This window comes from Podarcis tiliguerta (assembly GCF_965153285.1).
Source record: "Podarcis tiliguerta genome assembly, chromosome: 16".
In the NCBI taxonomy this organism is placed as follows: Eukaryota; Metazoa; Chordata; class Lepidosauria; order Squamata; family Lacertidae; genus Podarcis; species Podarcis tiliguerta.
This window is the reverse complement of record NC_139549.1, coordinates 39576918-39592722: the sequence shown is the minus strand read 5'-3', so window position 1 is coordinate 39592722 and position 15805 is coordinate 39576918. Positions and strand designations below refer to the sequence as shown.

Below are 15805 nucleotides of genomic sequence, written 5' to 3'. Positions count from 1 at the left end.
ACCTTGTACAAATAAAGCCTCTGCTCTGTTACTGAGCTACAGCCCTTCTCTCCTGGTGGACTGTAAAACAGAAATGCTGGGTACATTAATCCTTTTGAATAAACCCATATACCTAATTCATTTATTATTTAGATTTAAAGTGACCGCAGTTGTGTACATTCACAATTTGTTCCATTTACCTGTCCCAGGTTCAGTGGCAAACCTTGGCATCACCAACTCCAGCGGCACCCTGTGCAACGCCAAAATCTGGCAGCCCTCTTGCCTTCTGTTGGACTTCATGGTTGCAGATCCTGCTGCAGCATCCCAGAATCACTGTGCCTGGTGCACCCAAACAGGTTGTACTGCCTTAGATCCACCTTTGGCAGGTTACTGTTGGAATTAAGTCCCATCAGTCTCCCCGCTGCTTCTCTGAGCTCAAGCAAGAAAATGAAACCAGGACAATAACATGACAGGCAAAGGCACCCGATGAGAAGGTGAGAAGCAAGGCCCGTTAGCAGCGGGGCCCCGAGGGAGAAGGTGTGGGCCTTGGGAGACAACTTGTAGGGGAGCATTTAGTCCTAGACAGGAGGTTTTCCGCCCCTATCTTATATAGAAGGGTTTCTCTTTAAGGTTCCAATAAGCACAGCCAAGGATTCACATTTATTTGCTGAAGGAATATATACATTTGTCATCAGTAGGTGTTTAGTTTTGTTTTCTTATTAGCTATTTGGCTTTGGTTTTGGGAGGTTGTTGCTTGACGTGGCAGTGCTCAGACAGTCCTGGGCCAGGTGTCCACCTTGGAGCCTTACGGAAAGATTTAGAAAGCCGCTGATTCTGCGACAAGGGAAAGTGCCTTTGCAAGTCCATTAAGGCCCTCTCTGCTGCTGTGCTGGAGGGAGAAGGGAAGGCTGGCAGTAATTTTAATGATGGATTTCATGATATAAACATCCGTCACCAGCTGCAGTGAAATTTCCAACGCTCCTTCCGTGTAGAGCATTAAAAAGCTATTAAATCCATCATTAGCAGCTCTGGAGGTAGCTAGTCTAGAGACATTAGGAGCGAGTGCTTATCGACAGTGCAAACCACCCACCAGTATTGTATTGTTTTTCAGGAATATTAGCCTCAAGGGAGACTTCTATTAGCCTCACCTGTTCTAAAAGGCTTACAGAAATCGAAGATCCAAACCCAGCTCCCTGGAGAAAGCCCAGCAGCCTGCAATTCAATTAATATCATTTGTTTTAAGAGCAGACTCAAGACACATTAACCGTTGCCCCTCCAGCAGCATTTCAGGTTTCTTTTTAGGAGAGCGTTGTGCACCCAAGACGAAGGCAGGGGTGATGCACATGACCTGCTGTGTTTTTCCATGCCAGCAACCCCTAGCCCTGAACACCACTTAAATGTATTTATTTATTGCATTTATATCCCACCATTTTCTCTAAGGAGCTCAATGTCATTTATGTGGTTCTCCCCCACAACCACTACCCTGTGAGGCAGGTTAGGCTGAGAGGCAGTGTCTGGCCCAAGGTCACTCAGTGAGTGTCAAACCCTGGGCTCCCAGGTCCTAGCCTGACACTCTAACCACTATGCCACACTGCCATTGCACTGTGCAGTGGTTGCATAAAATGCACACGCCAGCTTAACTACAGCTTGTGTTTTCAAACCAGAGGGAGGCTGGTTTGAAGGAAAACACATCAATCAACAGCAGTTCTCATGGAACTATGGGATACAGATGAATTGTGGCTAATGTCTTGTTCTTCTCCTCGTCAAACACCTGCAGTGGGAACTCAGTTGCACAACCAGCAGCTCTGGCGGCCTGACACCTATGACTGTGCAGTGTGGTTCCCAGGCTGGCTGTCAAGGCACTTAAAGATCAGTGCTTGAAGGCCTTCTTACATGTGAGTGGGCTTAATCTGCTAGACAATCATCTGGTGTCACTAAGTCAGGCCAAAGACAGGTGGGTTGTCCCACCCATCAAAAATAGGTCTGCAGGGGTGGGCTGCTCATCCAAAAAGGTTCCCTGTCCTTGGTCTAAGTGTCTTCTGGGTCAACGGTAATGTTGTATCTCCATTCACAAGAACCCTATAACAGTATCAACAACCTTTTCCATCCTGAATCTTTGGTAGTATTAGGACATAGGCACACTCCTTTTTGTATGGTCTCCTGCAGGTGAGCTGAAAGAGGCCAGAGTACAAGGCAGCTGGATGCATATTTCCTCTTCCACACAACTATGACGGGAGCAGGAACCCTGGCCTCGTCATTCTTCACTAGCAGCAGTCCCACTAGCTGAATTCCACTCTCCCCAGGACCTCTCAGCAGTCCCTTTTATGTACTGTTTTTCTTAAGTCTTCTTCCAAAATGATGTGATGAGCTGTCTTCCTCATTCTCCTTTCCGTTTATAAAGACTGACATTATGAGAGGGTGTGTAAAGGGTGGCAAAGAACTCACTGTATTTGCATGTATATTCATTACACCACTAGTAAAATTTCAACCAGCAAAATGTCTAGCTGGAGCTCTTTATCAGCATTGGATCTGAATTGATTTGAACTATGTGCTATTCTTGTTTTAAACTGTTTTCATTTCATATATACAACAACTGCTTTTACATGTGCAACTGTTTTTTTTTAAAAAAAATTGTTTTACTGTGGGATGCCTCATAGGAAGTAGTTCATAAGTGAAATAATTTTTAAAATCACAGGACAAGGACTAGAGTGTTTTCTTCCTTGTTTATGAGTTTTATGAACCATTGTAATGTAATGGTACTATATAAATAACAATGGACAACTAATTTACATGTTCCAGTTAAGATAGTTCCCCCTCCCCCAAAAATAAGAATGCCCACACATTGAAAATCAGCAGCTTGTCTAGCAAATAATTGTGTGCCTGGTTTTACTGGTGGTGGGTGATCACAAGAGCTGGAGTGGCATCACAAACAGGGAAAGGCCCCAATTCAAATCTCATCTTAGCCACAAACTGATTTTGACAAGCCATTGTTCCCTTTCATTTATCTACTGGGCCTGGAATCGTGAACCAACTGTGTGAACCAAAGGGTGATTTTAGACATTCTCCTCCAATTTCCAAAACGGTTTGTGGAAAGGGGGGGAAGAGTGGTGCTTCTTCTGTTTAAAGAGAAAGCAATACATTTCCATTGTACCAGCACTATTCCCTTATCTGAAAGTATCTCTTTGTATCAACGTGCATCTGGCATCCTGTGTTCAAGAATGTGTACAGGTAATGTTGTATCTCCATTCACAAAAACCCTATAACAGTATCAACAACCACTAATTCATTACCTTCATGTTTCCTTGAAGGCAACTTACTTTTCCATCCTGATCTTTGGTAGTATTAGTAGAGTTTTCAGCAGATGACCAAGACACGTTGGGTCTTTAAAATTCTTCTGTGATTCAAAAGAGGAGGGTGGGGAGCCATGGCTCTCCAGATGTTGCAACTTCCATCTGCTTCAAGCTAAAGGAGTCAATTACGGATGATAGGAGTTGAGAGTGCAACGTCTGGAGGGCTGCAGGCTAGCCACCCTTGTGAAAGGGAAGGCCACATCATTTAAAAAAACAATTACTTAACAGAGAACACAGCACTGTGGTCTTGTGCAGATGGGGCACCCAACAGAAGCTGCTGCTGGACTGTGCTTTGAGGAAGTTATTGAATGCAGCCAAATCAAAGTCAGAAGCACAGTATGTTAGCAAGGCTGCTTTTAATAGTCATGTATGCAGGAAAGGATTATGTGGTTTAGATATTGTTAATTGGTATTACCCAGTAAGAAGTAACCTTAAGAACCTTTCACTGGCTGTAATTTCCTCAACACTGCTCCATTTCACTTTCTCTAATATCCTTACAGAGGCTTAAAAGGAGTGGCACTTGTTAGCACAGAATGTGAAAATAACCAACTATTTCACAGGCCACAATTTCTTGTGCATATGGATTGATCAGCTATAGAATTGCTCATCAGTTAGGAGCCTGAAGCAGCATGCTTCTATTTTAGAGTGTGCTTGCTAAATATCCTCCACAAAAAACACTGGGGAGGCCAGGAAAAGGCTGGAAAGAAATTTACTGCCCCTGTGTGAGATTCCAGCAGCTTTCTGGAGGAGTTTGTGTATCTAAAGACACCGTACAGGCTTTGCGAATAAAGCCTCTTTTATAAAAGGATATAAAAGCAGCCTACATTTATGCACCACTGGGGATCAAGCATAATTAGTTTACAACATGATTCTGACATCGTTTTAGTCATTAACAAATGTTTGAAAAATGCTTTATATCATTTGAAAGCTTCTAATTTTAGAAATAAGAACTCAAAATTGCTGCTTGGCACAAATGCCTCCCCAGCACTTAAGTTGCTCAGACTTCACCATGAAATAAGGAGCACTGAGAGCATAACACAGAAACAAAAAAGGGGCAGAAGGGGCTGCTTGGATCTTGCCTCAGTCCAGTTCTTGCAGCAGCACACAATGTCACCTTGGCATTCTTCATGCCAGGGAGAATAATGTCTTATTGGGCGTCACTCATCAAGGGCTATGGTCCCAGGTTAGTTCAGGAAGGCGATTTCACTGCATGCCAAACCACTGTTCCTGATCCGCCCACTGGGCTGCCTCACTGTCACTGCCTTCCAGGTCACCTTCCTCTCCACTCCCTTCCATGTCATCCACATCTTCCTCCTGGGTGGCATCCGTTGGGCTTTCCTCTTTTTCCATTTTCTGCATTCCCTCCAGTGACTTTTGATCATTGGGATCCAAACTGGGGGAACAGAAAGTAAGAGAAAGACATCCTGGAGTCAGGGAGCAGCAGCAAGAACAGGACAGGTTGGCTCATGACATTTCCATTTCAGCTCAGTGACATCTATCAGCAACCCCCCACAGACAAAACACCTACAACCATCCTTCAACTCATGGCCATCACAACAGGATTTTCCAGAAACTTACCTTAGAGCAATACTGTACTGGTCCATGGCTTCCTGATACTCATTAACAGCCACAAGGAAGTCCCCTAACATTCGATGGAGAATGCAATCACTCTGGTTGGCAAGGGCATTCCTCAGCAAAGCTATTCCATCTTCATATTTCTGTTCTCGGCCTGTCAATAAGAAGGGTTATTTCAAGCTATTTATGTTGAGGCTATCACCCGAAAAAGAAATCGTAACTGATTAACTGTATGAGGCTTTATTTTAATTTGCAGAAGTATAGATTGCCTCACAGCCAAAAGCTGATCTTGCTTTTTTATCTTGCACAACAAGATAAAAATAAGAAAAAACACAGAAGTCTATGCACCCAGCAAACTAAAACCATTTCTGCAATTATGCATTCAGATACACATTTTTTGCAGTTAGGTTTTCAGAGGAGGAAACAGTTTGTTTCAGAGGATGCCGAGATTGTGTCTTCCTGTGACATATACAAGAAGTTGCCATCGTCATCACCCTTCACCTGTGACAGAGAAGGAAGAATGCCTATTCTAAACCACCTAATCACCTATGGATTTGCAAACACTTTGAATTTTAAAGAGACACGTTAAAAAATATCAATTTAAAGAAAACGACAAAACCCTGCAACTCCAATTCACATGACTTCTTGCCAAAATGGAAAGCTCGAAATGTAATGAGTAATTCAAGATGGGCATTTTCAGCTGGTTGTTCACAACAGGAGTGAGAGGGTGCTGTAAGTCTGATTATGGCTATAGTATGGAGAGATGTGGGTGAAAATTGCTGCCTTCCACAATCTTCAAGACTTGGTGGGGGTTGCATCTGCATACATCTCTATTCATGCTGAATAAGACTAGCACACAAGAAAAGAGGAGGGGGAAAGACTTACTGAGAAGTTCTGCCTTCTTTACCACTGCTTTGATGTAATCAGGGCGCTGGGTCAGTGCTTTGTCCAGCAATGTCTTTGCTTTCTCCTGTGCAACAGGATCTTCCAGACAAACAGTTGCCAGGAGGGTAAGTGTCTGTGCGTTGGCTCCCAGGGTTTTGTAGACATTGTTAGCCATGACCGTGGCTTCACGAAGACCATTGGATGCTAAGTAGCATTCAATGAGGCCTGAGGGTCAGAGACAAAAGTCATATTTGAGAGAATATTTGCTTTTTTTCAAAACCAGCACTCATCTAAACAATGGTCACCGAATTTAGCACAGTAGGCTGATAGTCACGACTTTAAGGTGGGGTCTTGGCATGTCAGAAAGACATCTTAGTGGTGACAGTCATATGTGGGCCTATAGAAACTTTCATTTCACTACCAGGTCTAACAACTCCTGTTTGGAGAAGTCCGTCCTTTTTACTTGCCTTCATAGCAGTCCAGCCTGCAAGGGGCAAGCCGTATCGCTTCACGGAAGTGGATGATTGCCTCTTGCACTCTCCCCATGTTCCGAAGGGCAGCGCCTTTCAGCAGCAAAGCCTGCACACTATTGCTGTTCAGCTGAATGGCTTTGGCTCCTAAATATAGGGCACGGGAATAGCGCTTGCTGTAGAAGCTATGACACCTGCAGAAAGAAGGGGGAATTGTGGTTATCAAGCTCAATCTGTTCCACCTCAAGAGGACAAGCAGAGAGTTTTTCAGCCATGGCAGCATTGTCATTGTATTATTAAAGGGTGTGGGCAGAACATCTTGCCAAAGTAGGATGGGCTATTCTGTTATAGACCCACAGCACCCCCAACTCCTACAACCTTCCATTTCAATTACTTTTGATGATGGGGGGGGGGGATATACACTCTCTCTCTCTCTCTCTCTCTCACACACACACACACACACACACAGGAATAATGTGTTCTATCTAATGAAAGCGGAAATGCCTATTGCTATCAGGAAATGTAATTTTAGCTTCAGCATTCTGAAATGTGACCTACTTTTTAGTGATACCTCCAAAGTAATGAAACACATTAATAATTTTCTACTGTAGACAACCAGCTTTTAGACACCACAACAAAGTGTTTATTAAGGGAAGATTTTAAGTACGTTTTGTAGTTTTTGTAATCTGCCTTGAGCAGTGTTGCTGAGAAGGCAGTGTTATAAAATATATTAAAGGCTATTTTGCTCCCTGCAGAATTTTATTTCAGACAGTGGCTTTGGATATTTTTGGATCCAACACCTCTTCGAATTTCAAGAACAGCAAGATGTGCTTTGAAAGTGGCATTTCAATAGTATGCCAGGGAGACTCCAGGACATCTTACACAAAGCTTTGGTCAAACTCCCAGAGACTTCAGTGAATTCACCAACTCCATGTCAGTCAAGATTTTGCCGCCCGACACTAAGCCATTAGCAATAAACCCAAGACCATCTGACTCTCCTCATTAATAGGGTAGATTCTGCCTTCAGAAAGTTCAACGTAAAAGCCAAACAGGAGCAAGAAGCAGCCCATTACCCTGACACCACCCACGGCTCAGCATGCTGGTCAGAAATATTGAAAAGCCGGCAGCCGAGATTCTCCACATCCTCCAGGCGACCCTCGCGGGCTAACAAGTAGCCATAGACATCCATCCCTAAAGACAAAGCATGAAGGAGTTGGACACACACACACAAAAGCTACAAAGGTAAAAAGATCAAGGAAAACTAGAGGACAAGACTCTTCACATCTTTCCATTTCTGATTTTAGTTAAGTGTAAGGACAGAAGGAAAAAATCCCTCTCTTTGCCTCATTTGTACTAGTTTTTCTTTCAATCTTACCAACAAAAAATAAACTAGTGAGAATTTTTTGCTCTGTTAAAAATATAGTTAAGGTTGCAGTACTACAAATACCTACATGGGAATTCAGTAGGATGTTTTTCTGAATAAACATGCATAGGATTGAACTGTAAAGGTTGAATACAGAATTCAAATTATTCTAACAAGCTCTCCATTATTTTCTAGAGGCTTACCTTTTATCAAATAAGGATCCAACATTTGCGCCTGTTCAAATTTTAGAATTGCGTTCTTATTGTCACCCGCTCTGAAATAAAGATCAGCTAAGCTCCCTAGTATATCCACATTGTCCCTCAGCAGTGACTTTTTCTCCAGCGAGCTTTTGTGGGAAGAACAAATTGAAAGAGAAGATCAATATATTGGAACCTCTTGGAGCATTTTTATTCTATTTTATGGGGAAAGGTTCATTTCCTTAAGGCAAACATATCTACATGTCACAATCTATCTTTCTCTACTGCAGCACATCTAGAATCAGAGCATCTTCCACCCAAAGAGGATAAAAAGGAAGGGCATGAGACAAATCAAGTCAGTAAGAGAAAGGTGTACGCTTTGCTTTCTTTCACAGTGGAACATCTCCAAATAATACCTGGACTGCACACACTCCTCTAACAACATTAAGAATGCAACCACAATCAACTTGTTTCTAGGTCAGCTTGGTGCCCAAGGGGTATAGACTTATTTGCCCATGGTAGGAGGGGAGGGGGCCCCCGCTGCTGCAGCTGTGCAACCTGGTAAGCCATGCAACTCTGGCTTTGGGGGGGCATGGGGGGCAGCGGCTGTGGCACCTTCAACAGCATGACTAATAGTTGACCACAGGTTCCCTATCCCTGTTTTAAAAGACACGTGTATGTGGGATTTAAATTCCATGAGCATTCAGACTTAGCATTGTAACTGTCTAGCTGCAAAGGGGAAATAGCCTTCAATACCCAAGTAGTATATCTTACAAGATACCAGGCTAGAGGTTCTTTGAGAAAGCTCGTTTGCATTTGCTCTAGATTCTTACCAGATGGTGTTGATTGCTCTGGTATTATCACCTGTGTGAACAAATGCGTATGCCTTGATCCAGACTGAAAGCCAGTCCAAGTTTGGGACACTCTGGATTACATTCATTGTCATGGAAGCGACTTCTGCACCTTTCACTGAGAGCGACAGCAAGCCTAAATGAGAAGCAACAGCTGTTGTGACCACCATTTTGACATAATGTTCTTGGTAGTTGCAAGGAAATTAAGTGCTCAGGCACCGACAACAGCAGATCATTGACCAAAGACTGGAGAACCTGTGATCCTCCAAATGTTGCTGGATCAGTGTTAGAAACTGAGATATGAAAGCCAGGAGCTAAATGGCACCTTAAACCCAGGCTATGGGTGCAACAACGGAAAGTCTAGGCAAGCTTTTTTAATAACAAGAATACAAAGCTAAAAATGAATGAACTGCAGCTATAATATTATGTTCATTTTTCACAGGGTCTAGTCCTTCCCCTGTCCACCCCCCTAATATTCTTAAGAGGGTCTCTTCTCCAGTCTTCAGAGAGTAGCTGGAAGTGGGGAGGCAGAAAAAGGTCTTTCTTTCCTTCCACTCTGCAGTTTTAATCTGAAATCTTAGGTGCAGTACTGCGCCCAGAGCTCAGAAACTGCTCGGGCTAATGAAATTCCATGTGGCAAAAAGCACCTAGAACAATGGGAGTTTTGAGCAGTGCTGGACTACAACTCCTATAAGTCCCAGCCAACATGGCCATTGGTAAGCAATGAGAACTGAACACCAACAACATCTGAAGAGTCACAGGTTCCCTACTGCTGGACTACAGTGATCAAGTCCTGCAGACAGGTGCATTTTGTAGAACTTATCCACACCAATTGTCTTGCCATCTCTAGCACCACACTCCTCCCTCAGATCAGAAAGAGCATTGCAATGCTATTGTTACTGCCTCTCCCAGCCCTTACGTCTTCTAAGACACAATACATGCAGTCATAACAAGCACCCCTTTAATGTTGTAACTCATGAGGCCAATGGCGGACTGCACTAATTCATATTTTGTTCACCTGCCCATGCTAAGACTGTTCAGATAGGCCAACGTCTCAATCACAATTTTCAACAATAATCATTGATCAGAAGAAAAGTGGCTACCTAGGATGGCATCAAGGGCTAGTGGGCACTGCCTCAGCACTTCTTTGTAACTCGTCACAGAAGAGCGTTCCTGACCTGCCTTCTTGTACAAATTTGCCAGCATCATGTTAATCTGCAACCCACAGAAATCCAATGATGAGAACAATCATGTTTTAATGTTGACATAAAGACATAACATTTTGCACCACTATGGATCTGTTAATTCCACCTGTTGATGCACAACTCTCTGGGCTTGCAGTTATTAACGGCAAGTTTTTACCTTTATTAAAAAAACCTGGGGATTTGTGTCAGCCAAAGGGTGTTCAAAGAATGGGTTGTATTCCGTACTAGTTTTCCTGAGAGTAGATCCACTGAGGCACATGGCTGTCTTAGGTCCATTGATGTCAATGGATTTATTGAGTAGAAACAGCACTGGTTTCAACCCTATAAATTGTATCCATATCTCAGCCAAAGGCTCCCAAGCAGCATAACTTAGCTAGGAAAGTACTACCTTTGGGGTTCTCTGTCTTGAAGGGATTCCATCAAGTATAGCAATAGCATCTTTGTCTTGCTTCAGCATTGTATAGCACTCCGCCATTTTGTACTTCACTTCAATTTCAGAAGGCAGGCACTAAAAAGACAACATACAAAATACAACAGTGCTCCAATAACATCTGGAGGGCCACAAGTTCCCCACCCTGATATATGGAGAGGATAGTCAAGATCTAGGAAAGACCAAGTTGTGTGTTGTAAGGTGCTTGGGGTTGTCAGAGGTAATCTTTACTTTTCAGGAGTTTACTCCAAGGCTGGGACACTTTCCACATACTTATGAAGGAAAACTACAAGACCATAACATCTTTCTTAGGCTTCCAAGTATCTGCCACCCCATTCTGTCTATTCAAGGCGAGTGTTAAATCACATTCAATTATATATTTAATTTCTCCCAGAACTCACATAAGGAGGAAAAAACTTTTCAGATATAAATGAATTCATATCTTTTGCCATGTATAATAAACAGTGAATGCAAGACTCTTGCACTGAGGCACCAAGCTATAATCAGAATTTAAGCTATGAACACCTGGCTCTGAGGAGCAGATGCAGCATTCCCAGTTGAGGGTCTCACTTTTGAAGTTTTACTCAGTGCTTTCTTCTGCTGCAAAGCCATTGTATACTTGCTGACAGCATTTCTATATTCCTTGTCATGGAAGAGAGAATCTGCGTGATATACAAGAAGCTGATACTTCTGCGATGGAGAAAATAACTCACTGTAAGAAACACAAGACAAACCAGTGTTAGCTGACTACACGAGGAAATTCCTGGAGCAAACATCCCTGAACTACTGAAAGGTGAAAACAATAAACAGAAACGAGTCAGTATTCAGAAACCACCTGTCCATTCCATTTTCTGACTATGCAATGCTATCCTACAATGACAGCATTAAGCATGTTTCGTGTATTCCATTTGTAAACTATGAACTTACCAGGTGACCTTAAGCAAACTATTATTTCAAGATACCTCTTCCAACTATTATTATTTATTAAATTTCTATACCACCCTTTATCTGAAGGTAACAAAGCAGTTTATTAGTAGTACTATTAGTATTACAAATAGGGAGGGACCTACTGTGGTACCTTGGTTTACGAACTTAATCCGTTCCAGAGTCCCATTCTTAAACAAAAGCGTTCTTAAAGCAAGGCATGCTTTCCCATAGCAGTGGGGGACTCAATTTACAAATGGAACACACTCAACAGGAAGCGAAACATGTTCTGCTTCCAAGGCAAAGTTCACAAACCAAAACATCTACTTCTGGGGTTGCAGCGTTCTTAATCCAAGTTGTTCATAAAGTAAGCTGTTCTTAAACCAAAGTACCACTGTGCTTATAAAGCTTTTGTACGATTTACTGAGATAACAACTATAAAGAGCTTTGATAAAGCATCACATAAATGCTATCATGCTTGGTTGGCATCCATCTGTCTTGGGAGACAATGGAGGATTGAGCCTTTGGGGGTGAGGTCAAGCTGCTGGAAGGTTGCAGTGCCTGCTGTGGCTGTAGAGACAGATGTGGGATACACATGTTTTGTTGCAGTTGGGGCAGATGAAGGCGTTCAGTTGTGATGCTGCAAATGCACCGTGGTGTTTCTTGTCTTTGCACTCCTCTGAGCGGTCATTTCTCCTCTGGTCACTGCTATGGATACACAACCTGACTGCCTGTCTACTGTGAAGATGACCATGGGTAAGCCAGCCACTCGCTCTCCACTCTCTGAGCCTAACCTACTCTACAGAATTCTTGTGAAGATAAATGGAAAGGTGTGTGTCCCTGAGCCAACTGTCCCTGTTGATGTCTTGTGCACTGATGCTGAAGATGCCTTTTTTAAATATACTAGTATTCTATAGGGTTCAACTCATTTCCAAGGTCTCTTGCACTTAAACCCGTGAGAGGAGAGAAGGGTGAAGCACATGTACATTGAGATACCATGCAGTGCACAGCTTGCCATTTCACATGCGCCACAGGCCTTCAAATGTATTGGAACTACCAATAACCCACGGTAGGGAAATTATGTTTTCGATGGTCTAATTCTTAACCCAAAGTACCAGCGCCCTCTAGGCTTTTAAATCAGTATGGGTAGGTGTAGCAAGCATGTCAGTTATTTCAACAAAAATCAAAAAGTCTTGTAGCACCTTAAATTCTAAACAGGTTGATTAAATGAACTTAATCTTTTGAGAATACATTCATTTGTGCTTAGTTAATGTAAAGATGCCCAAAAACTGTTTAAATACATGCAGCGCAGGCCTATGGATGTTTACTGGGATTTACTACTGTGTTTAGGAAGTGTGCAACAAACTGCAGCCTGAACAGATTTAGTGTAGTCCTCTTAATTAGCTGCGTGAAGGATTATCAGCAGTCATTGGGTATTAGAATTGGCACTACTGCAGGTGCCACATAATACCTGTTCTTCTAACTCTGGTCATTTAGTGTGGCAGCACCAGCATTTTGGATCTCCCTGCCTATTAAAGTCAAGAAGGCGCCATCACTGTTCGCTTTGCGGCACCTGCTAACAACATTCCTGTTTAGACAAGCCTACCCAGATGCTTAGAAAGTTGCGGCAATTTTAATCTGCTTTAGTATTTTAACCTTTGTATGTTTTAAAGTCTGGTTGATTTTACTGTTTTTTCTTCCGTAAACCACTCTGAGGTTTGTTTTTTACAATGACGTAATGTATAATTTTTATGAAATAGATAAACACTATAAAGAAAGATGGAGGAGGGAAAATGGGGTCAAACAACTGAAAAAATGAAAAAGCTACCATCCATGAAGATTCTATGGAGTTCTTTTAATAGTGCGATCCTAAATGTGTCTACCTAGAAGTAAACCCAGTGGAATTCAATAGGGCTTACTCCCAAGTAAACAGGGTTAGTAGGATGGAGCTTAACTCTCCTCTGTGTCTGCAGGCAGGTCGTATTTCCTGCAAAAAATGTGGCACTGATTGCAGTCATTCATTACAGACTCCAGGGCTAGCGAGACCTGGGTTCAAATCCCTGCTTGGCATCCTGCTCACTGGGTGACCTCAGGCCAGGGCCAGAGAGCCTATGGCCCTCCAGACATTGCAATTTAATTTCTGATGTGCTTTTTTGCTGTTACTGATGTGTGTGTGTGTGTGTGTGTGCATCTTTATCATTAAAGACCTCATTGTGACTTATGTGGGGGCTGCTTAAATTTTGCTGCATACTTACCAAGATGGTTTTAATTTACTGCTCATGCCTACTTTCTGTTATATTGTTGAGGTTACGTAAATCTTGAGCGCGGTTTTAATTATGGGAAGGGCAGCATGCAAATAGAAGGGTGATGAAGATGCTGCAAGGCTCCCTCCTCTCTTTTTCTTCACTTCATTAAGTCAAAATGGTGGGAGTTGGGGGCCCAGTCGACATTTGGGGAGCCACAGGTTCCCCACCTCACACTCTCAGCACAGCCCCAGCCTACGTCACTTGGCTGCATTATTATTATTATGGATTTGACTTCACTCCCAAAGGCAAACTCTTCCATTGTCTCACAGGCAGATGGATGCCATTGCCAAACAACCATCTATCGTTAACAATTATAACAAAAGAAAGGGGGAAAGCGAAACTATAAGGCACAGAATGGGGGCAACTGCAAAGGGGTTAAAACAACGTGGTTGGTTCTTGTTCTTGTCATGTATTTTGTGTTTTTATTTTATCTCGTATTTTTATGTGGCGAACTGCCCTGAGATCTACAGATGAAGGGCGGTTTACAAAAGAAAGCCGAGTCCCGGGCTCGGGACGAGGGTTGCCGTGAAAGGGGCAGGAGGCCCCGGCCCTTCCCGGTCGAAGCCTCAGGCCAGGCGCGCTTTCGCCCAACCTCGCAGGGGCGTCGTGACGGCGGGGGAAGCGAGGGAGCCGAGGCGGAGCAGGATGGCGCCGCTCGGTCGGGGGAGTTCGAGGACGGGGAAGCGCGAGGGAAACGAGCCCTTTGGGGCTGCAGTTCCGCCGCCGCCGCCTCCCTCCGCGGGCCGCCCACCAACTCACGGGTTGTTGCCGCTCATGGTGAGCAGAAGCCCGCTGAGGAGCCGCACGTTGGAGTGGAGCCCGGCGGCCGCCATCTCCCGCACATGGTCTACCACGCTCATCGCCGCGGGCGAGCCGAGAGAAGGGCGATGGAGGAGGAGGAGGAGGAGGCGGCGGAGGCGGCAGCTACGAACTCGGCGGCAGGGAAAGCTCCGGGTCGCCTCAGGAACTCTAAAATGGCGCCTCTCCGAAGGGTCCTCGCCGAGATGGCAGCCATGACAGCCGCGCAGAAAACGCCATTGCACAAAGCGCCAGCCCGGCGGGGGGGGGTAGGGGCTGCCCGTGACGTTCGCCTGCGTAGGCTATGACCCAGTTATTCACCGCGGGAGCCGCAGCTCTAACTCTGGACTCGCTATGCGCTTTAAAAAAAAGATATGCTGTATATTCTTGTTCACGCAGAAAAGCGCGATAAGAAATATAAAGAAATGAGGCGTTAGTGTGGACACCCTCCTCTAGCTAAGACCCTGAGACTAGAGAGGGGGCGGCGAAAGAAAGGCCTGAGCATGCGCGTTAGGCGCCACTGCTGCCCTCCCGAGCCACCGGCAGAGGGCGGGCGAGAACATATCTGAGCATGCGCCTTAGGTACCCCCAGCTATGCCTCAGCTTGGTGCAAACCCCTTGGGCGGATTTTACCCACATATCAATATAAAAGGCGCGCCATTGGTGGAGGTCAAACACTCCTCGTCTTGAATTTGATACAACAATAGCGCTTTCTCCTAAGATTTCACCGCTAAAACACAACTGTAGAACATTAATAAGGGGAGACGTTAATATAAAACAAGGAACCATAGCTGTCAACTTACAGATTTGAAAATAAGGGACCTGCAGCCTCACCTGTTCCAGGCACTCCAGTCTTCCTGTCCTCCTGCAGTCTGGTCAAACTCATGCTGGTAGCTTCGAGAACCCTGTCCCACCAACTTTGTAACCAGAGGTTCAACTGAATAGAATCTGAATCACATGCACCACAAGGCCTATGCTGCCTCAACTTAAGATGGCTCCCCGGCCTGGCTTTGCACTGCAAAGTTTGCAGCGGCACGTGCAACAAAATGGCGTCCAGCATTCAAAAACCCCCTCAGCTTGCATTAACTAGCCACACACAAGGCATGCAAGCTCCACCCCCTCCCAGTCGTTCTTAGACTTCTTATTGGGTGAGCAACACAGCCAAGCAACACAGCTGGAGCCTCCCTCCTCCCTGGCCGGCCAGCAGGGAGGGAGGGAGAGGAGCTGCTTCCTTTGAAATTTAAGGGACATGATTTGAGGGTCATCCATCAATAAGGGACAGCAGCGGGACATGGCGCTGGAATAAGGGACTGTCCCTTCAAATAAGGGACACTTGACAGCTATGCAAGGAACAGGAAGGTAAAAATCAGCTACTAAAAAGCTGCACAAATTAAAAACATTGAAAAGATAAAAATTCCCTGAGACAAAGCCTCTTGTGAGGTGGGTTCCTCAAGAGTAAGAACATCAGAGTC

The 15805-nt window shown here is 44.3% G+C and overlaps 1 protein-coding gene and 1 long non-coding RNA gene across 4 annotated transcripts; one reads left to right on the top strand and one right to left on the bottom strand.

Moving 5' to 3' along the window:
* The first annotated feature begins 1524 nt into the window (after positions 1-1524).
* LOC310667207 lies at positions 1525-2932 on the top strand. Its single transcript, XR_014506207.1, has 2 exons — positions 1525-2037; positions 2109-2932. It is a non-coding gene; the product is annotated as an uncharacterized lncRNA (long non-coding RNA).
* Positions 2933-3668: 736 nt separating this feature from the next.
* On the bottom strand, positions 3669-14578 carry ANAPC7 (anaphase promoting complex subunit 7). 3 transcript variants are annotated; one of them, XM_083418916.1, is made up of 11 exons: positions 14295-14578; positions 10831-11017; positions 10264-10383; positions 9774-9885; positions 8653-8806; positions 7826-7968; positions 7333-7450; positions 6257-6453; positions 5790-6014; positions 4908-5058; positions 3669-4722 (listed from the first exon to the last, which is right to left on the bottom strand). In XM_083418916.1, the coding sequence occupies exons 1-11, from the start codon at positions 14393-14395 to the stop codon at positions 4533-4535; spliced, it is 1698 nt and encodes a 565-aa protein (XP_083275042.1). In that variant the 5' UTR covers positions 14396-14578; the 3' UTR covers positions 3669-4532. The 3 variants fall into 3 exon arrangements, with proteins under 3 accessions (XP_083275042.1, XP_083275043.1, XP_083275044.1); XM_083418917.1 differs by having other exon boundaries at positions 10876-11017; positions 14295-14537; XM_083418918.1 differs by lacking the exon at positions 9774-9885 and having other exon boundaries at positions 14295-14530.
* Between the last annotated feature and the right edge of the window lie 1227 nt (positions 14579-15805).